The sequence below is a fragment of the Esox lucius genome, chromosome 16, assembly GCF_011004845.1.
Source record: "Esox lucius isolate fEsoLuc1 chromosome 16, fEsoLuc1.pri, whole genome shotgun sequence".
Lineage (NCBI taxonomy): Eukaryota > Metazoa > Chordata > Actinopteri > Esociformes > Esocidae > Esox > Esox lucius.
In genome coordinates, this window is record NC_047584.1 from 7,182,710 (window position 1) to 7,207,754 (window position 25,045).

The 25,045-nt window shown below is 41.2% G+C and overlaps 2 protein-coding genes across 2 annotated transcripts; both read left to right on the forward strand.

Annotated features, from left to right (window-relative positions):
- Positions 1–418: 418 nt before the first annotated feature.
- On the forward strand, positions 419–19,149 carry cops8 (COP9 signalosome subunit 8). Its single transcript, XM_013137684.2, has 7 exons — positions 419–533; positions 1,289–1,359; positions 1,466–1,514; positions 1,952–2,084; positions 16,307–16,414; positions 16,674–16,736; positions 18,453–19,149. Exons 1-7 carry the CDS (start codon positions 459–461, stop codon positions 18,530–18,532), a joined length of 579 nt encoding a protein of 192 aa, XP_012993138.1. The 5' UTR covers positions 419–458; the 3' UTR covers positions 18,533–19,149.
- On the forward strand, positions 6,586–8,373 carry trim63b (tripartite motif containing 63b). Its single transcript, XM_034286898.1, has one exon. The coding sequence runs from the start codon at positions 6,863–6,865 to the stop codon at positions 7,907–7,909; it is 1,047 nt and encodes a 348-aa protein (XP_034142789.1). The 5' UTR covers positions 6,586–6,862; the 3' UTR covers positions 7,910–8,373.
- Positions 19,150–25,045: the final 5,896 nt, after the last annotated feature.

Below are 25,045 nucleotides of genomic sequence, written 5' to 3' on the forward strand. Positions count from 1 at the left end.
AGCCCCAAAGCCCTGGGCATTACTCATTGGTCACCAATGTTATACTGTCCTTCAGAAAGAAACAACAGAGATTTGGGTGCTACACTTCCCTCCCTGGAATTGGTGGTGGACAATTAATACATTAAATTTGTCAGTTTTGAACTAAAACGATGGCCTCTCTTATTTTGAAATTGTCATGACCCGGAAGTGTTTTTTCAATGTTGCTCGTAAGACGCTGGGGACATAAAATATTGGTATTGTCTGAATTAAGCCCTTGGAACGTGTTTTAATACCTACATTTTATTAAATATGATCATATTTGAATATTTGCATATTTTTTGAGAGGTACATTTTCTCAAACAATAATAAACTCAATTTATCTCCTTTTTGAAGTACGTAAAAGTTGGTCTCTTTTATTTTGAAAAATTCGTGACACGGAAGTGTTTCTTTAATGTTGCTAACAAGACGCTGATACAAAAATGCCTACTGCTGCAGTGATAATGGATGAAAATTATGATAAACTTTTAGAACAGTGCGAAACACAGGAGCTTGAGGTATAGCTAGTCACTCCGTCAACCTTGTGTAACTTCACTCACTGTCTGTTCATTTTCTGCTAAAATGTCTTGTGCGTTGTCGCTACTGGGTTTTCTAACTAGCTACTGTAATCTAGCCAGCTAAGTAGAGATGTAGCTAGACAGTTGGCTAGTTATTCATCCACACACAAACTTTAGCTAGTTAGAGTAGTTTGCGTACACAACATAGTGCTGCACTGTAATATCTAGCGCTATCTGTGAGTTACAGTGGTGACATTCACCATCTACCAGCCGTAGCAACGCCAGTTCAATTAAAAGCAATAGCTAGCTAGGGTAGGTAGTGTTTCCGTAAGTTAGCTAGTTCCGGACTAGCCTTTCCAAAACAAGTCTTCTCCACCTATTTAGATAGTTTCAATTTTGGAGCTCTTTCCCAAAAAACACTTTTTGGTTTGCGATTAAGCTGTTCAATGTGTTTAAAAGAAAAATATCAAACTGTTACTTATCTCACACACAATGTCAATCGATTAAATTACAGTCAACTAAATATTTGAAAGCTTTTCATTCAAAAACTACCGTTCACATCACCGATTGATTTCATAGTTTATGATTTTACCCCTGGAGAGTTGCAGCTGTGTACATTTGATGCAAATATTAGATGAGACAGTATCAAGTGATTCAATAACCTCGTGCACTCTCAGTGAATCAGTAATGTGGTTAGCTAGACGTTTTCTAGGGCCCATATTACTGCAATGTATTAACTTTTTTTTTATCACAAGGCTCCAGGTGGCATTGCAACCCCTCAAGTGTATGCCCAGCTATTAGCGCTTTATCTACTGCACAATGACATGTAAGTCATGTCCATGCTTTTCTTGCAGCCCATTTAAAGACAAACTTTTATGTATGTTGAGATCTGGTAAATTGTCAGGTAACTTTTGTTTTCACCCTGTATACAGGAATAATGCCAGGTACCTGTGGAAGCGAATTCCTCAAGCCATCAAATCGGTGAGGAAGGTTTCGGTCAAAATGTATTTAATATGCTTAAATTACTGAGGCTCTTGTTTATTATCCAACAAACAAAGAGTCTGAGTGAATATGTTTATTTTTCTTGAATTTAAACAGGAAATTAGGAAGAAGCACAAGTTTGTTTTGAGCAAAATGTTGTTAAGCAATGAAAACATGTTCAATATATAAGAAACTTTTTAGGCATATTTATTTGTAGAAGAGATAAAGGTTTACAAAAATGTGCAAGCTACTTATTCTTTTGTCTTGCAAGCTGCTTATAAAGACTTAATTTACACAATGAAAATTGTTGTAGAAAAGTGGGACCGGTCCTGCACACTGATTTGCTTCAGTACATGAGGAGTTTACCCAATCTTTTTTCTAGCCATAATATAGTGTGGACTCAAATGTTTGTTGGTTGAAACACATGTTGTGTGCAGGCAAACCCAGAGCTGATGGCAGTATGGGCAGTGGGTCAGCGTATATGGCAGAGAGACTTCCCAGGAATCTACTCGGCCATTGCCGCCCACCAGTGGTCTGAGAACATCCTGCCCGTCATGGAGGCCCTGCGAGGTACTGTTATGGCTGTACACTTTTATGTCACCAAATTTCACACAGCTCACCTGAATTATGGCAATGCAGGTATCTTATATGAATATACATTTCAACGTTTTTCAACCGTCTTGATTAGCCAGAGGTGCCCAGTCAGATGTCACTTAATAAGAGGGAAGTTGAATTTAAGCCTACTCACGAAAATATAAAAATAGACGTGTCATTGCATGTAATAATCTTAAAAAGTAATAGCCCCCTGGAAAATATTTTTATGTTAAATATTTGGACATATATTTGAGTTCAATTCCAACCATTATCATGATAAAGGTAATGCAATTTAAGAAATTACACAAAATTCAAACAATTCATGTAATTAAAATGAACAGAATATATTTTTTTTGTAGTGTGGAAAAAGTACACCTGTAGCTTCAGTGGCTGGTGGTGCCCCCTTTGGCTGATGTTACTTAATGTAGCCATTTCTTTTAGCTTCAGTATGTTACAGATACTGCAAGGAGTTTTTGCCCACACTCTTCTGTATTCTTCTGTTCCTGCATGCATGGCCCTGTTCAAGTTCCCACATAGCTTTTTGATAAGGTCATGGTCGAGGCTTTGACTTGTCTGTTCCAATTACATTACCTTAACCAATGAATAGGGTTGGAATTTTGCTCAAAAATCCAAATATGTAACCAAAAAGACAACTTTCCTGGGCGCATACTACATTTTTCACATGACAGTATAATACCGAAAAGAGATCCTGAAGTTATAATTAAGAAAAACATTTCAACTGTAAAATCCCCAGATATACGAAGCTTTACAATGCATTTTAAAATTAGCAACAAAAACTATGAACAATTGCAGGATTGTATGAAACAATTTAGTATTAATGAATGTTTCTTTACTGTTTGGAATTGGATATATCATTAGTATTTATTTTTTTAAACCTCCAGGAATATGGGGTCCCTCAGCCCCAGTAATATTTGGACTTAAAACATTGTTCTAAAGATTCTATATTGTGGGTGTTTTTAATTTCCATTGTACAAGTTAAAGCTGCCTGTGCAAGTACAGGTCTAGTCTTCAGCTGGACTAAAGAGGCCTGCATTGCCAAATGCAAACAGTCTTGTTTTGTTGCGCAAGGCAAAATTGACATATTTTTTCTATCCCGGTGCTGTTTCTAAAGTCTGTAGGCTGAAATCATTTTCATATTAGTTTCATACACAGGGCGTATACTAAGGAAGGTAGAACTTTGTTAGTGTATTTTAAAATGTTATTGACAACATTATTAGTAGTCTATTAAAGATCAATTGGTCAGTGTAATATTTATTTCAATTTTTTTATGGTATGCTATGCTTGAGCTTTTGGGTTTGTGGACAGTGAATTCAAACCTTAGTTTGGTGGACTTATGTTTTTCCAATTATGTGTTTTGTTATGAAGCAATGAAAACCATTCAATATTTTGGTCAGCAACCATGCAATATTCCTCTTGTGAGAGCATGATGCCATCTCTTCACATCCAGATCTTGCTCATTCATTGGAAACAAAGTCTATTACTCTGAAAAAAGGGGACTGGCCCGGACCTGCACAGTGACGTTACAGGGCAGTCCCAACAACTCAGAGGGAAACCATGTGCAACATGTGCTAGCATGGATACACACTTTAAATAGTAAGCAACTTTCGGGGACCCATTATGGCTCGCCAACGCCACTTTAACTACAACTTTTTAATCCTCACCACCAAACTTAAATCATATTTAATTGTCACTTGTCCTATGTTGGAAATTGGTCAGTGGAGCTATGCATGTGTATATGTATAAATGTCAGAATGTTTAGCTGACAATATTGATGCAGATTTTTCAGCTACATATGTTATGTATGGAGGGTCCATTCACTTGGCCTTTTCTCCAGGGTGGTTAAGGTTAGTTTTACCCCGTAGTGGTGAGGGAAGAAAAAAACGGTTAAGGTTAAATGACACTTAAGGTTAGCCAAGAAAAATTAAGGTTATATAACTCTTCCAGTATGGTCAAACTTTTTTATTTGTCAAGTGCATCGAATAACATGCGTCATTCTGAACAATTCATTTAGGTTAGGTTAGGGGTAAGGTTAGACATCAGAAACTGTTGAGGTTATTTAACACTTCAAAAGATTGTGCATAAAACAGGGAACTGGACTATTTTTGTACTATACACGTACCCAGTATGAGTCTACCTTGGCTTTTGCTCTCTGCAGCCTATTAAGGTTCTTGATTATCAAAAGAGGGCGCCATTTACATCCCTAAATACACCGATCAGCCATAACGTGACCACTGACAGGTGAAGTCAGTAACACTGATAATCTAGTTAATGGGTGGGATATATCAGGCAGCAAGTGAACATTCTGTCCTCAAAGTTGAAGTGTTTGAAGTGTTGGACAAGGGCCAAATTGTGATGGCTAGACGACTGGGTCAGAGCATCTCCAAAACTGTTGAATCGCCCGTGTGGTCTGATCCAACAGCTACTGTAGCTCAGATTGCTGAAAAAGTTAATGCTGGTACTGATAGAAAGGTGTCAGAACACAGTGCATCGCAGTTTGTTGAGTATGGAGCTGTGTAGCTGCAGACCAGTCAGGGTGCCTATGATGAACCCTGTCCCCTACTGAAAGCACCTGCAATGGGCATGTGAGCATCAGAACTGGACCATGGAGCTATGGAAGAGGTAGCCTGTTCTGATTAATCACGTTTTCTTTCACATCACGTGGATGGCCGGGTGCGTGTGCATTGCTTACCTGGAGAACACATGGCCCCAGGATGCACTATGGGAAGGAGGCAAACCGGCAGAGGCAGTGTGATGCTTTGGGCAATGTTCTGCTGGGAAACCTTGGGTCCTGCCATTCATGTGGTTGTTACTTTGACACGTACCACCTACCTAAGCGTTGCAAACAATGTGCACCCTTTCATGGCAACGATATTCCCTGATGGCATTGATCTCTTTCAGCAGGATAATATGTGCCCTGCCACAAAGCAAAAATGGGTCAGGAATGGTTTGAGAACACAACGACGAGTTCAAGGTGTTGACTTGGACTCCAAACTACCCATATCTCGATCCAGGCGAGCATCTGTGGGATGTGCTGGTGAAATAAATCAGATCCATGGAGGACCCACCGCGCAACTTACAGGACTTAAAGGATCTGCTGCTAACGTCTTGGTGCCAGATACCACAGCATACATTCAGAGGTCTAGTGGAGTCCATGCCTCGACAGGTCTGGGCTGTTTTAGCGGCCAAAGTGGGACCTACACAATATTAGGCAGGTGGTCACAGTGTTATGGCTGATCGGTGTATAATGCAGCTATGGAGTTGTAATGGAGGGTAAATATCAATGTGTTAAAGGGAGTTCTCATTATATCTAATTTCAGATTAAAATGCTCGTTGTCCACTCAGAAATGGTCCCAATGATGCACTGCATGATGTGACACAGTTCTAGTGCAATCTAGCCCTCTGCATTTTTAGCTGCATCAAACAGGTTAGCCTACCTATTATTACCTACTGTGGTATACAGTGCCTTGTAAAAGTGTTCAGACCCTTGATCATAATCAAGAAAAAAGTATTTACCCCAATGTATATTTACATGAATAAATATTTTGGTTATTTTAAAATGTAATATAAAAATCTGTCAATTTTAAATGTAACTTAAATGTAATTCATTACCATTTGTAATTCTAGAATATAAGCAAATTAGGTTGCTTTTATTCAATGTGTGTGTGTGTGTGTGTGTATAAGAAAATATGAAATCACGTTCAAATATCCACCATTTAGCTCCTGCCTATGCAGAAAGCACAATGCCACATGAAAACCTCTGACCTTCTCTGCCCACATTAACAACCTGTAACTTGCGAAACCTGCTTACACACAGTTTAAACTCATGTGGGCAATGTTAAAAATAGCTTATCCGTGGTGCTCTTGGTGTTCTTTATGTTCAACACACTCACAGGGAATTTACTCAAGACCATCTCACTTAGACAATTCCTTGACCAGGGGTAACATTTCCGTCAGTTAAATTTAGTCAGTAGGCTTTTTGAAGGGAAATAAATAAGGGAAATAATACATTTGTATTCTGTTTATTGGAGGATGTGAATGAGTTTTAAACCTGAAAGAGTGGGATTGAGGGTGTTCCCCAGAGGATCTTGTCATTGGGTTCGCAACAGTAATTTAATCAATTTACAGAAGTGCTCTGATTTGACAATAGGCAATAAGTAAGCTACACCAGTCAGCAAGGTCTGCTTTATGTAACAGATGCTGGCAATGTTGTAATACTCCTGGAAAGCTAGCTTGTGAGTAAGGGCTATGTTGACTTGACAGGGGTTGTTGTTTATCCATAAGGAAACCTCCTTCAGGTATGACTGCTCTGTCACATGGCAGCCATATTTATCTCTGCTGAATGTACTGCTGGCCCTGTCACTGTAAAAGGGACATGGCTCTTAGTGTGACACATGACACAAGCAGCAGCCGGTGGGTGGGGGCTATTTTCTCCCAAAAGAGACAGGCAAACAAGCAACAAGGAATGTGTTCCCTGGCCGGTGCGAGGGATTGAATGTCGCCGGCTGTCAAGGGCTGATATAAAGGACATGGCTGCTATTCCCTTGTCAGAACAGTGGTCAGAACTTCAGCGCACTCTGTAGCAGCAGCTACCAAAGCTCAGCACCCAGACTTCGTAGTTACAAGCTTGTTAAAGCTTATAAGGAAAGTAGCAGTTGTCGAGGAGTTGTGCAACATTTCGTTCTTGAGAAAGAGGCTCCACTATTCTTGCCCGACGAAGAGAAGTGTATTCCAGCATGGATGTCCAGAGGACGGGTACAGTGGTGCGTCCCTCCAGCCCCATGGAGAGTCTGGAAAAGCAGTTGAGCTGCCCCATCTGCCTGGAGATGTTCACTAAGCCAGTGGTCATCCTGCCCTGCCAGCACAACCTGTGCCGTGGCTGTGCCAGCGACCTTTACGACTCACGCAACCCCTACCGCTTTTCCGGCGGCGTCTTCCGCTGCCCCACCTGCCGCTTTGAGGTTGTCCTTGACCGTCACGGTGTCCACGGCCTCCAGCGCAACCTTCTGGTAGAGAACATCATCGACATCTACAAGCAACAGCAGGAGGGTAGCGGTGGTAGTGGCGGCGGAGGCACCACAGAGACTCCACTGAAGCCCAAAGACTCTAAGGAACCCATGTGCCAAGAGCACGAGGATGAGAAGATCAACATTTACTGCGTGACCTGCCAGATACCAACTTGTTCCATGTGCAAAGTGTTTGGCCAGCACAAGGACTGTGAGGTGTCACCATTGGCAAGTGTCTACCAAGTGCAGAAGGGTGAGCTGAGCAACGCCATCGACACCTTGGTCGCGGTCAACGGGCGCCTTCAGGCCCTGCTCAACCAGATGGAAGACACCTGTCAGGCGGTACAGGATAACGCACAGCGCGCCAAGCAAAACCTCGGCGAGCGCTTCGATCTGCTGTATGCAGTGCTGGAGGAGCGCAAAGGCCTGCTGCTGGATCAGATTGCCAAAGAGCAGGACGAGAAGGTGACCGCGTTGCGGGCCCTGGCCCTGCGCTACAGCGAGAGGCTGCAAGCGGGCTCGGAGCTGACGGACACGGCGGTGCGGGCACTAGAGCAGAGTGGCGCTGCAGAGTTCCTTATGGCTTCCAAGGGCCTCATCACACAGACCAAGGAAACTGCCAAGAGCTCCCTGGGTGAAGAGAGGCCTGAGCCAGGCTTTGAGAAGATGGACCACTTCACACTGTCTACGGAGCATGTGGAGGCTGTCCTGGCAAAGATGGACTTTGGAATGGTTGAAGATGATGAGTTTGAGGATGCAGAAGGGGAAGAAGAGTGATGATACTTGATAATGTACAGACTGTATTCATTCATTAACTATTTTCTTTTTTTGAACACTTAAATGTTCATGGCAGGGACTAGTTGCAATATTTCAGAGATATTGAAAGTCAGGAGTAAGGAGGAAGTTGATGGGGTTTTGTTTTACGGTGAATAGTTGATAGACTTGGATACAATGATTTACTTTAGTTTAGAGTGCATTATGTAGTTTATTTGTACTCATAAAACATCTGCAATTTTTTAAGATATATTGTTTGTTTTTATACTTTTGTATTTCAGTATCAGATTTTATGTAAATTAGATTGAATATCCTCTCTATTTACACTTGAAGTTTTTTTTAAATCATGTGTAGAAATTGAGAATTATTATAATTTGTGATTGTCATTAATGTTTGAATTGATTGTATTTGATATTTCAACAGATCACTTTTGCAACCTGAAATAAAGGGTGCTTCAAATTACTCAAGCAGATTTCTTTGTTTATTAAAAGATTCCAATTATTCCAAAAGTACTTGTACATTTGTTGATTTAAGATTCAAGAAACACGTTCCAAACCAAATGGTTTAGCTGTTGTTCTGGAGTTTTACCAAGGGTTGTTTTTCTCACTTGGCCAGTACCTGCATTTTAAAATAAAAACCCTTGTCATGTCCTCTGTGGCTAGCCTTTGCTGGTGACGAGTGGGGGGCTATTTTTAAAATGGTGAGAAATGATTTAGGCCCTGGAATAGAGTGAAGGGCAGTGTGGCTCATGTTTCTCTGTCATGAACCACAACCCCCTCCTATCAAAGCATCTTGCTAAGCAACTTCAAACTCTTTTCGGAAGCGCTGTGTGGGAGGCATTTGGAGGGGGCCGGCCCACATGGCAGGAGTCGCCACCGGTCAGTGGCCAGCAACAAAAATAGGCCTATACACAACCATAGAACCATGTTACAAAAAGTAAACCTTGACACCACCAGGTACAGTAGCCTCTTTGCACTTGGCTCCCAAAGTCAGATTTCATCCACAAATACTAATATGACTGGGGCGTGTTGGGTATTCTGTGTCAACATTAAAAGGCAGGTTATACTAAGGTTTGTAATGTTGTGCACTCTATCATGCCTTATAGAGGAGGATACATATTGTGGTTGGAAGGATATCACTTCATGTTTCCTGGGCAAAAGCCATGGGTGTTACTTTTCCAAAAACAAAATCCCTCAGCTATAGACCATAGATGTGACTATCAAGAAGAGGATGTGTGTGTGTGTGTGTGTGTGTGTATACATACATACTTGTTTTTGTAGGTTTTGCAGGTTTTCCTACTTACAAAGCATATAGAGGTCTGTAATTTTTATCATAGGTACACTTCAGCTGTGACAGACGGGATCTAAAACAAAAATCCAGAAAATCACATTGTATGATTTTTTAAATAATTAATTTTGCATTTTATTGCATGACATACGTATTTGATCACCTACCAACCAATAAGAATTTCCGGCTCTCACAGACCTGTTCGTTTTTCTTAAAGAAGCCCTCCTGTTCTCCACTCATTACCTGTATAAACTGCACCTGTTTGAACTCGTTACCTGTATGAAAGACACCTGTCCACACACTCAATCAAACAGACTTCAACCTCTCTACAATGGCCAAGATCAGTGAGCTGTGTAATAAAATTGTAGACCTGCACAAGGCTGGAATGTGCTACAGGACAATAGGCAAGCAGCTTGGTGAGAAGGCAACAACTGTTGGCACAATTATTAGAAAATGGAAGAAGTTCAAGACGGTCAATCTCCCTCGGCCTGGGGCTCCATGCAAGATCTCACCTCGTGGGGCATCAATGATCATGAGGAAGGTGAGGGATCAGCCTAGAACTACACGGCAGGACCTGGTCAATGACCTGAAGAGAGCTGGGACCGCAGTCTCAAAGAAAACCATTAGTAACACACTACGCCGTCATTGATTAAAATCCTGCAGCGCACGCAAGGTCCCCCTGCTCAAGCCAGCGCATGTCCAGGCCCGTCTGAAGTTTGCCAATGACCATCTGGATGATCCAGAGGAGGAATGGGAGATGGTCATGTGGTCTGATGAGACAAAAATGTAGCTTTTTGGTCTAAACGTGTTTGGAGGAAGAAGATGGATGAGTACAACCCCAAGAACACCATCCCAACCGTGAAACATGGAGGTGGAAACATCATTCTTTGGGGATGCTTTTCTGCAAAGGGGACAGGACGACTGCACCGTATTGAGGGGAGGATGGATGGGGCCATGTATCGTGAGATCTTGGCCAACGACCTCCTTCCCTCAGTAAGAGCATTGAAGATGGGTTGTGGCTGGGTCTTCCAGCATGACAACGACCCAAAACACACAGCCAGGGCAACTTAAGAAGTGGCTCCGTAAGAAGTCCTGGAGTGGCCTACCCAGCCTACAGACCTGAACCCAATAGAAAATCTTTGGAGGGAGCTGAAAGTCTCGAAACCTGAAGGATCTGGAGAAGGTCTGTAAGGAGGAGTGGGCCAAAATTCCTGCTGCAGTGTGTGGGAACCTGGTCAAGAACTACAGGAAACATAGGATCTCTGTAATTGCAAACGAAGGGTTCTGTACCAAATATTAAGTTTTGCTTTTCTGATGTATCAAATACTTATGTCATGCAATAAAATGTGATTTTGTGGATTTAGGTTTTAGATTCCATCACTCACAGTTGATGAGTACCTATGATAAATATTACTGACTTCTACATGCTTTGTAAATGGGAAAACCTGCCAAATCGGCAGGTTATCAAATATTTGTTCTCTCCACTGTGTGTGTGTGTGTATATATATATATATATATATACACACACACACACACACACACACACACACACACACACACACAGGTCCTGGTCATAAAATTAGAATATCATCAAAAAGTTGATTTATTTCAGTAATTCCATTCAAAAAGTGAAACTTGTATAATGTATCCATTCATTCCACACAAACTGATATATTTCAAGTGTTTATTTCTTTTAATTTTGATGTTTATAACTGACAACTAATGAAAACCCCAAATTCAGTATCTCAGAAAATTTGAATATTGTGAAAAGGTTCAATATTGAAGTCACCTGATGCCACACTCTAATCAGCTAATTAACCTAAAAAACCTGCAAAGGCTTTTAAATGGTCTCTCAGTCTAGTTCTGTAGGCAACACAATCATGGGGAAGACTGCTGACTTGACAGCTGTCCAAAAGACGACCATTTTATTTTTTTTATTTATCCTTTATTTTACCAGGGGATGTCCCATTGAGATAATCAAATCTCTTTTACAAGGGAGCCCTGGGGCAACAGTTACACAAATTACACAGAATCACAGAAACAGTCACAACAACAAAATTAATTTACAAAACATATGAAATTATAAAAAATAACATAAAGGGGTTATTTAAAACATGCGCATTGTTCAGATTTAGATTGCCTAAGTAATTGTTTAAAATGTTCAAGTGGGATAAAAACAGGAAGCTTCAAAACTTTTTGGAGCACATTCCAACACCAAGGAGCAACATAACTAAAAGCAGTCTTACCAAATTCAGTTGTTACACGTGGGATATTCAGAGTCAGAATGTTATTGGAGCGGAGATTGTAAATGGAATGTTTCCTGGTTAACAATCTAATAAGATAGCTGGGTAAAATACCATTGATAGCTTTATAAATAAAAATGTGCCAATGGAACCATCTACGCAGACCTAAAGAGCTAAAACCAGTCGCCTCATAAAGATGACAGTGATGAGTGCGTGTCTTGGCATTAGTAATAAACCGTAATGCACCATGGTAGACTGTGTCAAGTGCATGCAGCATGGTAGAGGCAGCATGCATATAAATAACATCCCCATAGTCCAAGACTGGTAAGAAAGTGGCACTGATCAATTTCTTCCTAGCTTGAAGAGTAAAATAGGATTTATTTCTAAAATAAAAGCCAAGCTTTACTCTCAGCTTTCTCACTAATTTATCAATATGAACTTTGAAGGTTAGTTTTTCATCAATCCACAGACCAAGATATTTATAAGATGAAACATTTTCAACACACTTCCCATCCAGTGTGGAAATGGCTAGGACGGTTGATACGGGTACTATGCGAGACTTTGTGAACTGCATCACCTTTGTTTTACCAGTATTTAATACCAGTCTAAGTTCAATGAAGGCGGCCTGTAATAAATTAAAAGACTGCTGTAGTGATTGATAAGCTAGAGCTAGGGTGGGTGCAGAACAATATAGTACGATGTCGTCTGCATGGAGGTGTATTTTGCCATTATCTGCTACAGAAGCGATAGTGTTTATGTAAATGGTAAACAGGACCGGACCAAGAATAGACCCTTGAGGGACACCTTGCCGAACCCCCAGTGGGGCAGAACTATGCCCATCGACAACTACAGTTAGTGTTCTGTTGGCGAGATAGTTTCTGAACCAATCAACTGCCTTAGTCCCCAAGCCAATGTCCCGGAGCCTCTTGAGCAGGATACAGTGATCAACTGTGTCAAAGGCTTTTGACAAGTCAATAAACAGGGCAGCACAGCTCATCTTATGATCGAGGTCACAGATGATGTCATCAAGCACCGTAGTAGCTGCTGTAATGGTACTATGCTTAGCCCTAAAGCCTGACTGTTCTGGGCAAAGTATGTTATGATTTTGTAGGAAGCCTTTAAGTTGGGTATTTACTAAAGACTCTAGGACCTTTGCAAGTACAGACAATTTAGAGATTGGCCGGTAATTATCGAGAATGGAGGGGTCCCCCCCTTTCAGCAGGGGCAGCACGTGGGCTGATTTCCAAACATCTGGTATGTCATTTGAAGACAGGGACAAGTTAAAAATATATGTAATAGGTTCCACTATGATATGTGCAGATAGTTTCAATAAAGCAGGATCTAGGCCATCAGGGCCAGCTGATTTCCTAGTGTCAATTTCCTTAAGAGCCTTAAGCACTGCAGACGAGGGAATGGATTCAAATTCAAAACCTTCACTGACCAGAGAAGCAGGTGAATTGTGTTGGAGGGGTGAGGAGACATAGCGGTGTAAGATCTCTTCAGGATATGATTGAAAATGATCATTGAAAGCATTAACAATATCATTCTTGTTAAAGATCTGTTGGGTATCTTTAACTATATGCTTGGGGAGAGCCGAGTCACTGGGAGGTAGTTCAAGGGATTTTATTGTCTTCCAAAATTTAGATGGATTATTTAGGTTCGTGGTCATTGATTTGAGATAATAGTCAGATTTGCACTTTCTTACAAGGTAAGTGCACTTGTTCCTAAAATACCTAAAGTTAGTCCAGTCAGATTGGAGGTTTGTGGTCTTTGTTAAGACCCAGACTGCATTTCTCTCATGGATCAGAGAAGACAGTTCATTGGAGAACCAGGGATTATCACGCCCTTTAATTCTATAGCAAGTGAAGGGTGCGTGTTTATCAGTAATCGAAAGAAAAAGTGAGCAAAAATAGTTCCATGCCACATTTATATCTGGTATAAGACTAATTCTAGAAAAATCACAGATGTTTAATTCATGTAAAAATGCTTGTTCTACAAACCTTTTAAAATTTCTTTTAATGAGAATGCGAGGCTTGTATTTAGGGAGCTTGGTGTCCCTAACACATGCTACGGTGCAATGGTCACTAATGTCATTAGAGAATACCACTATTCCTTTATATTTCTGTGGGGTGTTAGTGAGTATTAGATCTATTAGGGTTGACTTATCTGGAAATTTTATATTAGGACGGGTAGGGGAGGAAACAAGCTGAGTAAGATTTAGCTCATTACAGACATTTTTCAGGCAATCAGAATTAGCCGAGAGCCAGTCCCAGTTCAAATCTCCCATAAGCACAATTTCCTGATCCTGTAATTCGACTAATACATCAGCTAGAGAATTTAAGGCCTCCTTAGCAGCAGAAGGAGGCTTATAGCAGGCAATGACAGTAAGAAGTGATGTGGAGGAGAAAGAAATATCAATAGACAAAAACTCAAATAATTTAGGACGGGAGATAGATTTAGTTACTCTGCAATTAAACCTGGTTTTAATGTAAATGGCAACACCACCGCCCTTACTTTGACGATCAGTACGAAATAAATTATAACCAGTAATGTGAATAGAAGAATCAGAAACAGATTTCTTCAACCAAGTCTCAGACCAACTCTTCAATTACCAAAGTGGCTGGCTGTTCACAGAGCTCTGTGTCCAAGCACATTAATAGAGAGGCGAAGGGAAGGAAAAGATGTGGTAGAAACAAGTGTACACGCAATAGGGATAACCCCACCCTGAAGAGGATTGTGAAACAAAACCCATTCAAAAATGTGGGGGAGATTCACAAAGAGTGGACTGCAGCTGGAGTCAGTGCTTCAAGAACCACCACGCACAAACGTATGCAAGACATGGGTTTCAGCTGTTGCATTCCTTGTTTCAAGCCACTCTTGAACAAGACACAGCGTCAGAAGCGTCTCGCCTGGGCTAAAGACAAAAAGGACTGGACTGCTGCTGAGTTATGTTCTCTGATGAAAGTACATTTTGCATTTCCTTTGGAAATCAAGGCCCCAGAGTCTGGAGGAAGAGAGGAGAGGCACAGAATCCACGTTGCTTGAAATCCAGTGTAAAGTTTCCACAGTCAGTGATGGTTTGGGGTGCCATTTAATCTGCTGGTGTTGGTCTACTGTGTTTCTAAGGTCCAAGGTCAACGCAGCCGTCTACCAGGAAGTTTTAGAGCACTTCCTGCTGCTGACCAACTTTATGGAGATGCAGATTTCATTTTCCAACAGGACTTGGCACCTGCACACAGTGCCAAAGCTACCAGTACCTGATTAAAGGTCCGTGGTATCCCTGTTCTTAATTGGCCAGCAAACTCGCCTGACCTTAACCCTATAGAAAATCTATGGGGTATTGTGAAGAGGAAGATGCGATATGCCAGACCCAACAATGCAGAAGAGCTGAAGGCCACTATCAGAGCAACCTGGGCTCTCATAACACCTGAGCAGTGCCACAGACTGATCGACTCCATGCCATGCCGCATTGCTGCAGTAATTCAGGCAAAAGGAGCCCCAACTAAGTATTGAGTACTGTACATGCCCATACTTTTCATGTTCATACTTTTCAGTTGGCTAACATTTCTAAAAATATTTTTTTTGTATTGGTCTTAAGTAATATTCAAATCTTCAGAGATACTGATTTTGGGATTTTCATTGGTTGTCAGTTATTATCATCACCATTAAAAGAAATAAACATTTGAAATATATCAGTCTGTGTGTAATGAATGAATATAATATACAAGTTTCACTTTTTGAATGGAATTACTGAAATAAATCAACTTTTTGATTATAGTGTGTGTGTGTGTGTGTGTGTGTGTGTGTGTGTGTGTGTGTGTGTGTGTGTGTGTGTGTGTGTGTGTGTGTGTGTGTGTGTGTGTGTGTGTGTGTGTGTGTGTGTGTGTGTGTGTGTGTGTGTGTGTGTGTGTGTAAAAGAATATTCAATCTATCACAGCTCTGGAGAAGTTAAGAGCTCACTGCACCTTTTTCTTTCCTTTCCAAAAAAGTTGAAAAGGTTTTGAGTGGTCTCTTAATTGTAACCCTTCTGTTCCTCACTCAAAACCTTCCTTTTCAACTTTTTTGGAATGGAAAGAAAAAGATGCAGTGGTCTCTTATTTTTTTTTCAGGGCTGTATATAGCTGTACACCGTCTACAGTTTCGTTCACTGGGTTCACAATATTTTTCAGTTTTCCTGATTTCATATTCCACTTTAAGTCTCCACTTTAGTTATCAGATGTCTTTTGTTCAAGTGCCTTTAGTTAACATGGGGATTTCTTTGAAAAATGAAGTCCGATGACCTGATACCATCTCTTTGGGAAGAAAAAAAAGATTTAGTATGAAGCCCTGCCTTTGCAGCTGTCTCATCTCGTCCCACGTATTATTGTTACCGGCGGTAACAGTGTTGTAGCGAATCCTAGGGTGTTGTTAGTATACAGACTGTTGCTAAGCAATGAAAAGTGTGATCGCCGATAATTTTGGTGCTTATTTATTGAAGCTGTCGGGGCAGCAACAAACAAGCAAATCTGCCAAAGATGTTAGCCAAAGTTTGGTTTACCGTCAACTGTAAACATATTGTGTTTTTTATTTTTCATGTATGAGCTTTTGACACACTTGTGATTTTATTGACCCTGTTTTGTCCACTATTTACTGACATTATTTTGACTTGGCTCATACTGTTGGCCTATTTGATTTTCTGTTTCACAGCCCTTGTATAGCCAAACTCTTATCACTGCTACATGAGATAGTGAGGACATAGATTTTTGAAGTTGGGGCTGGACTACACTGTGCTGTTGGGATGAGGTTTTACTTGATTTCATGTCAGAAAGATGGAAAATGTAACTCTTCAATTACAACATCTCATGTGCTGTACCCATCTTTACTACCACAGAGACCACCCGCAGGAGGGCATATGGCCTGGTTGCCCAGGCTTACACTTCCATCACAGCTGAAGACTTTGCAGCCTTTGTGGGGTACTCCGTGGATGAAGCTGTGAAGGGTAAGCAGTTGCCGTTAGGGAAACCTCACATACTGTTTTGATGTACTGGTGACCTATTCAATAAATCTTTTACCATCGTTTTGTATATTCTTCATCTCTTCATTAAGTTATTCCAACCTACACATTTTAACAGCAGAGTATGAGGAGGGATTTTTACATACGAGTAAGACTAGAGAAGAGAATGAGAATAATCATTACAAACTTTTCTGCTATTCTGCTCCATACCCTCTTTCTCATTGCTGCCTTTTTCTCCCCACAGGGGTGGTTAGCCAGGGCTGGCAGGCAGACCCTGCCACAAGGATGGTAATGCCCCAGAAGCCAGGTAGGTGGAGTTGTTGCCCTTTTTTTCTCCAGTGGATAGGCTGTCAGGCTTGAGTCTCTCTTCCTGGCCTTGCTTGCTTCCTGTGTTGATAGCACATTCCTCCAGACTGTCATTGTCCCCTACAGTCTATATCAGTTGTTCCCAACCAGTGGTACTATACACAGGTGGTACTTGAGAAGACTTATATGATTGTTGGCTTACTGGTAAATTGCACAAGGGGATACTTCAGGGCTACTCTGGGCAGAACAAAATGTACTCAGTAATTGAAAAAAGTTGGAACCCACTGCTCCATTTTACTGTATGTCATATGCAAGCGTGTGTGAGAACCCAGTCCATAGCACCATCATTTTCTCAGACACGGACCACTTATTCGCTTCGCCTATGCTTTCCCACTCTTTCTATCGTCTTCTCTGCACTCTGTATTTGTTTTCATTCTGCTTTAATTTCTTTTTCTCTGCACATTTTCACCCACACATTGCTTTTTCCGTTTCCTTTGGCTGGCCTATAAGACACTCTGTCCCTGTGTAACTTGGAAAACACCGGTCCCAAGGAAGTTACATCGCTCTTTTATTCCTCGCACTGAACATAGGCTTCTACTGCACCCACCCCCACCCCCGTTGATTCTGTCCCCTGTATTTTCCATCATCCATTCTGTAAGCCATGTCATCTCTGCCTCTTCTCCCCATCCTCCTCCTCCATACCCCATATCCGGCAACGACTGTCCCGGTGGGCGGCTTGTTGATCGGGCTTGTCTGAGACATTTGCGCACAAATTTTGGGACCTGCAAAACGTCCGCTCTGTAATCAGTGGACCATGATGCTAAGCATGTGTAGCGCAAATGTCCATCTGACTCCTTGCAACAGCCCATTCATTACTGTTTTCTCCATTTTCTTTTTTTTTTCACTTTGTTTAATTAAATCTAAATTTTGTCTTGCTCAGGGCTTCCCAACCAATCCTGGTGAGCTAACGTCCTGTAGATTCTAGCTGAAAAATCTTAAACCAATGTTTCAAAACCTGTCCTTGGGGCCTCCCATATATTTCACATTTGCGGTATAACCTGTCATGTGATTACATTTATCAAATGCTTCATGATTAATTGACCTAACGTGATTCGTTGATCTAAGTAAAGATTACTTTTCCGACTACTTTTCTTTCTCAGCAGAATTGTGATTTTCTACTCACTGCTGCAGAATGTTTGTTGCTCTGCTGCCTTGTAAACACCTATGGCTAAATATTTGTGGTGTTGATGGCCATAGAGGACCACACAAACAGATCCCAAACTGGGTGGTGTGGAGCTTTACCGTTACAGGGCCCTGACCGAATCAACAGCGTGGGAAGCAAAACCACTTGGGTGTATTCATTAGTTCACACACTAACGAACGGTAGCAAAACAAAAGAGATAGTTTGGGTCCAGATGTGGTACTAATGCTGTTTAAAGAGGTGTACCACTATGCTGAGTCTGTGTGCCTTTCCTCTTATCCAGTCTGTGTACACCCCTAACAGTGCCCATTTTTGCTGTAGCTCTGGCCGAGCACACCAGATTCAACTAATAATGTGGGCTTCTGCAAGTGTACTTCTGTATGTTTGTCGTTGGGAGTACTTGAGGACAGGGTTTGGAAACCACTGCTCTCATAAACAGATGGGGATGCTACAAGGTAGAAGACTTGGCCCAATGAGAAATCCCCCTGTTAGTCACTCTCTCTCCTCTCTCAACAGATCCTCCCCCTGTTTCGCTGGTGCCAAATGAACAGCAGCTGGCCAGACTCACTGACTACGTGGCTTTCCTTGAGAACTGATAAATTCCCTTCAGCCCCATTTGTCTGCTGTGAGGAGGACACCAGAATGTGCCTCTTCTTGAACTCAGATGGACACACAATACACACATGCAGAACCTCAAGCCCCTCTCCCCCCCTCGGTGGTTTACTCTAGTCATGTCTCTGAAAGATAGGCCTTGGACTTTAGTTTGTAAGCCCGCTATCTCCAGTTTGGGGCATAGATTACCCATTCATGCAGTTGTCATCTTGTATTTGAATATTTCTGTGACTGTGTTCCTTTAAGTAGTATTAGGTTTTGCACCTCATGACTACATGAAGTTATTTGATAGGAAAACACTTCACCATGTTTTACACAGTATCGAATATGAATATATAAATAGCTCTAGCCCGGACTATCTGAGCATAAGATTGTCCCTGCCCGCAATGTAAATTCTTCAGATGACTCCTGGGTCACGTCATCACATCTACGTCATACATAGATATCACTAACCTCACATGCCGTTAGGGTATGCTGCATGTGAGTAAAGGCTGTTTAAAAATGAGACCCCTCTCTCTTACAACACTCTCCTATGTATAGAGACTGCCTGTGAATCATTGTTTGTTTTGACACTTGAATAAATGTTATGGTTTATTTCTAATTTTGAACTTTGGTGCTTTTAAGGGGGTAGTCCCGAGTCTGTCAACTTTTTAAACCTGGTCATTGCTTAGAGTTGAAGTTCATGTACAATCTAGGTTGACAGAAATGTATTTTGTTGTTTAAACGTAAACAGCATTTGTTCCAGCAACTTGATTTCTTAACACACACAGTACCAGTCAAAAGTTTGGACACTTACTAATTCAAGGGTATTTCTTAATTATTCTACAATTTTGAAAATTTTTAAGAGTGAAGACATTAAAACTATGAAATAACACATGGAATAATGTAGTAACCAAAAAAGTGTTGAAACATATTTTAGGTTATTTAAAGTAGCCAGCCTTTGCTTTGATGACAGCTTTGCATACTGTTGGCACTCTAAACCAGCTTTTTAAGGTAGTCACCTGGAATGCTTTTCCAACAGTCTTGAAGGAGTTCCCACATACGCCAAGCACTTGTACTCTTTTTCTTCACACTGTGGTCCAACTCATCGCAAACAGGTTTAGGTCAGGTGATTGTGGAGGCAAGGTCATCAGATGCAGCTCCATCACTCTCCTTTCTGGTCCAATAGCCCTTACACAGCCTGGAGGTGTGCCTTGGGTCAATGTCCTTTTGAAAACCAAATGATAGTCCTACTAAGTGCAAACCAAGTTGGGGTGGCATATCATTGCAGAATGCTGTGGTAGCCATGCTGGTTGAGTGCTTCTTGAATTCTAAATAAATCAGTGTCAACAGCAAAGCACCCCCACACCATCCCACCTCCATGCCTCATGGTTGCAACCACCCTGCGGACATTATCTGTTCACCCACTATGCGTCTCAAAGACACAGCGGTTGTAACCAAAATTCAGTCTCCTCTGAACAGTTGAATTCTGTGAACTATTTATTTGTGCTGCAATCTGAGCTGCTGTTAATGGAATATTTCTGAGGTTGGTATCTCTGAACTTATCCTATGCAGCATTGGCAACTCTGGGTCCATTTGTGGCATTCTTCATGATAGCCAGTTACTTCATAGCACTTAATGGTTAATTTGACTGTACTTGAAGAAACTTTCAAAGTTCTTGAAATGTTCCTGATTGACTGACCTTCATGTCTTAAAGTAATGATGGCCTGTCATTTCTCGTTGCTAATTTGAGCTGTTCTTGCCATAATATGGACTACTACAGTAAAAACACAATGATTGCATTATGCATACCAACCCTACCTTATTAAAACACAACTGATTGCAATGCCTTACTGGGGACTACCCCATAAAGCTGTTTGAGAGAATGCAAAGCTGTCATTGAGGCAAAGGGTGACTAATGTACTTTGTAGAATCTACAACATTACATTTATATCAATCAGTTGAAAGCTTTTTTTTGGTTACTACATGTTTTGTATGAGTTTCTTCATAGTTTAGATGTCTTCACTATTATTCTACAATTTAGAAAACAAAACTAAAATACCCTTGAATGAGTAGGTGTGTCCAAACCTTTGACCGGTACTGTACTCAACTTAACCAACTGACCTATTATGTAAAACTTCCATTCTGGTTTAAACTGTTGAGAGAGGGATGGACTACACCTGTGGTTCTCACATTGTTTTCAAAGGCATTGAATCTTTTGTGGGTTTCTTAAGTTTTTTGTTTCTGAAAACAAATATACCCAATCAAACCATTTTTAATACAGTGAAATGTATCAGATTTAGCTTCCATCCTTTGTCAATAGTATGAACAATATGTAATTGACAACGACAATGTTGCTTATTCTTTTGTGTCCTATATAAATATAGCATATGTTGTTATTCTCTAAATTACATTACAGAGAAAATAATTAGCCAGAGTTACAAGTGAGACATCCTGGTTCATTTTGGGTCTTGAGGTAAAACCACTAGACAGGACGTCATAGCGTAGATGTCTCTCCCTTCCTGTTACAATCTGTTAGGTAAATCTGGCAACCATCTGCTCTATAAAATACGACTGTAATTCATTTTCTTTAAAAGCAATTGATCTGCCTAGATAAATAATAGTCAAAGTAGGCCTTTTCTGTTTTTTATTGAAAATTGCTTTAGTCCCCACATGGTGGGAAGTGAGCCAGTTTATATCAGGATGTGCTTTTTAATCTATTATTAGCATGTCTAGGCATCTGACACAGCTTAGACCAACACCGTCCTTTCTCTGGAAAGCTTGTGTCACTTGGTGCATGGAACATGGTATGTGAGGAGAACATGGTGGTAATTAATTCTGATCGATTGCTATTCAGGAAATCTGTTACTACCTGTCTTGTATTTGACTCTTCATCCACACACTGGCCTGCCATAAAGTCATTGGGCAAGACGTCATCACAGTATTGGAACTTGGTGAAAATGTAGAAAAAGCAAGAGTAGATTTAGATTAAGGTGACAGTACCGTGAATGTGGGTGCTACGTGACACTTTTCCTATGGACCTTTTCCTGTAATATTACCCTAATATGCCTGAACTGTATAGATGACACTGTCTTGTGTAAATGCACAGTGAGAACAAACGACACAACCAAAGTTACAGTCAAACAAAACGTGTATTATAAACACACGGTAAAGGGGTTAGAGAAAAGGGGCTGAGCTGGACCCAAGAAATGAAATAATATAGTCCAAACACCCCTAAACTGAACCTGCCTGCTTCAAGAACCGCTTACCTGACTACTAACCAATACAAGAATACAGTGGGTGGTCCGCCCAGTTCTAACTATTGTTTTTAGACAAAGTTTTCCTACGGGTTGTGTATGCCAAAGAGCGACTTGCTAAAAAAAATCAACACCAAACAAAAGACCACAGCAATAAATAAATGAAACAAGACTAAGTGAGATGTATGTGCTAAACTAAGTGATGCATGAATTAACAAAGTGTCTGTCTATCAAAAATGCGTATCTCAAGAGGGTCTATGTCCATGTGGGGTAAAGCAAAAGAGGCTCTCTGGGAGATCCAACTGACTGGGTTTTTAAACAAGGGATGTGTGATGTGATTGGGTAATGGAAAAAAGAACAGGTGGTGCAATTAGGAGGGGTGTCCACTGATTGGTCCACCTCAGCAGTCAGGCGATGCATTTATGACTGTCAGGTGGGAAACATCATAGAGCACAATCAGGAACATAAGGGACACCTGGGGAAATGGCAGGAGGGGAAAAACACTAACGCACATACAGGGTACCTGCATGCATAACAATTACAGTTATGGAATTAATGTTATTTTTAATGATGGCTTGTGACTCGCTCCATCATAGTGTTAATCATTTTAGTGTTAATTAACTATTTACCGAACCTTGCCCATGCCCTGCTGCATCGTAGCATTCCCATGTGTCACTGAGTGAGAACTTCTTTGGGAAAATGAGAAGGATTGGCTTATTAAAATCCAGTTGAATCAACTGGTTCAACGTGCCATTACTGTTGTGTTTTTCTACACTCTCTGTTTTGAACTCCATGAAATTACGCTTCTCACAGAAAATTCCAGGCCGGCATGGGAGAGTTGAAGATCAAGATGTGTCCTCCCATACACCACTCACCAAGCCGTTTCTCTTGTTACCCTCCACGCCTATCCAGAAATTATTCGCAATCACCAACATGCTTAGAGGAAGAAGTATTCACTGGCAAATAACCATTGGCTTGGTTAGCTTGCAGGTGACCTACATAACAAGAAGTTGCTTGAGAGCAACAAAACAAGGCAACCGTTGTCCAATGCAAACCACACCAACCCTGGGTGGTGCTAAAACAATTTGCAGAACCGCATCTGTGACCCCCTGGTGATGTCAGTATCCCCTGACCAGGATTTGAACTCCTGGCAGCAATGACACAGCTGGACTTATCCACTGCACCTGAGTCGCTGTTTTTGTTTGAAGATCCATCTTTATTTTTTTTGGCAGCATACAACAGGAACAGCTGTTGTTTTCAACACTAAACAGAAATGCATTTTTAGATCTGTAGACACATGCACACACCATTATCCCATTGGCTGTGAATCTAATAAATTACTGAACCTATTTACATTGACCTTAGGTGTGTTTACAACGTTGTTGGGCTGGTGACGATGGGTCAGGAAAAGCAATTTTATCATTGCAATACTTGCTGCAGCGCGGACTGGGCCACCGCCCTACCGACTTGCACTCGCCGAGTGCTGTTCATACCTCACATCAAGGCCGGGGCCAGGAGGACATGACTAAAGGTACATTTTGTATGAACGAGGGTGGGATGTCCAATCATTGCGCCCCCGCCCCCCATATCCAAATAGAAAGTGGGCTGCATAAAGTTATTGCTACAAAGTAGTGAGTGTACAGCTTGTAGAATAGTGTTCATTTGCTGTCCCCTCAAAATAACAACACACAGCCATTAATGTCTAAATTGCTGTCAACAAAAGTGAGTACACCCCCAAGTGAAAATGTCCAAATTGGGCCCAAAGTGTCAATATTTTTTGTGGCCACCATTATTTTCCAGCACTGCCTTAACCCTCTTGGGCATGGAGTTCACCAGAGCTTCACAGGTCGCCACTGGAGTCCTCTTCCACTCCCCCATGACAACATCACAGAGCTGGTGGATATTAGAGAGCTTGCACTCCTACACCTTCCGTTTGAGGATGCCCCACAGATGCTCAATGGGGTTTAGGTCTGGAAACATGCTTGCCCAGTCCTTCACCTTTACCCTCAGCTTCTTTAGCAAGGCAGTAGTTGTCTTGGAGGTGTGTTTGGGGTTGTTACCATGTTGGAATACTGCCCTGCTGTAAATCTGATTGCAAATCTGTCGTATTGCGTTGGCACAATTCAATGTACATCATAAATGTTACGTTTAGGCAAGTCCTGGAGACACCTTGTATAAAAGCAGCAACAAAGCCGGACATAGCGCTAGCAATATAATCTCTACTGGTTTGTAATATGCGGGGCCGGAATCTGGCACACCGGTAGGAAGTGGGCGTGGAATGTTCGGTCATAACATGTGCATAAGGCCTATTTGAAATAATCCCAACCAAAAAGAATGCAATTTAAATTAACCAGTGTAAGTGTTTTTTAATTGTAATTTATTATAATCTTACATTGAGTGATTTCACTAGATTTTTCGACCAAAGGTAAACCCCCCAGAACACCCCCTCGTACTGCCCCTAGTGGTCTGGAGCACTTTCATTTTGAGCAACTTGAAATGCAGCGTTTCTGCAAATGTTGTTGTGTTGTGAGTTAATGCTGTTGTGTTGTCACTTAATGTTGTTTTGTTTTGAGTAGTTGATTGTTTTCTGAAATGCTGCGTTTTTATGAATGTTTAATTTTTGTTAATGTTGTTGTTTCTTCAACTTTTGTTTGCAATGCTAATGTTGTGTTTTGCAACCGTGGGTAACCGTATGAAAGTGATACTTAAAACAAAGAATTTTCATATTATTTGTTTTTCAAGGACACCGCAGGCCACATAGATGTTATGGACCCTGCAGGCCGCAGGCCACATGGATGTTACGGACCCTCCAGGAGATAACAAAGAACTTATGAAAAGGGCTGCCTCATGTTAAACGGCGTGGACTTCAAGTTTTGGATGGTACACTCTAAAGACAAGTTCTGCCTTATGGGGACAGGGGATGTCTGTTATCATCTGCACATAGTATCAGCATCACTCTTTGTCAAAAAAATTACTGTATTACCAGCCATGAAACTAGGACATGCTCAAGCGTTACCTTCAACCAAACAACTAAAGGTCCAAGCCATGGCTATTGACCGGTCTGACTTCTTACACAGCTATGTTCTTTATACATTTAACTGTGGACCGGATGAGGAATGCGGTCAGCACCTATCCCTGATTAAGTCTGGGAATGTCTGACTTGAGATGGGGTTCAGTCATCACTACCCCATACGATTACTTTGTTTGTTTATTCAATTTTTTACTCCATTATCAAAGTGTCCAACCGGAGGCAAGTAACTG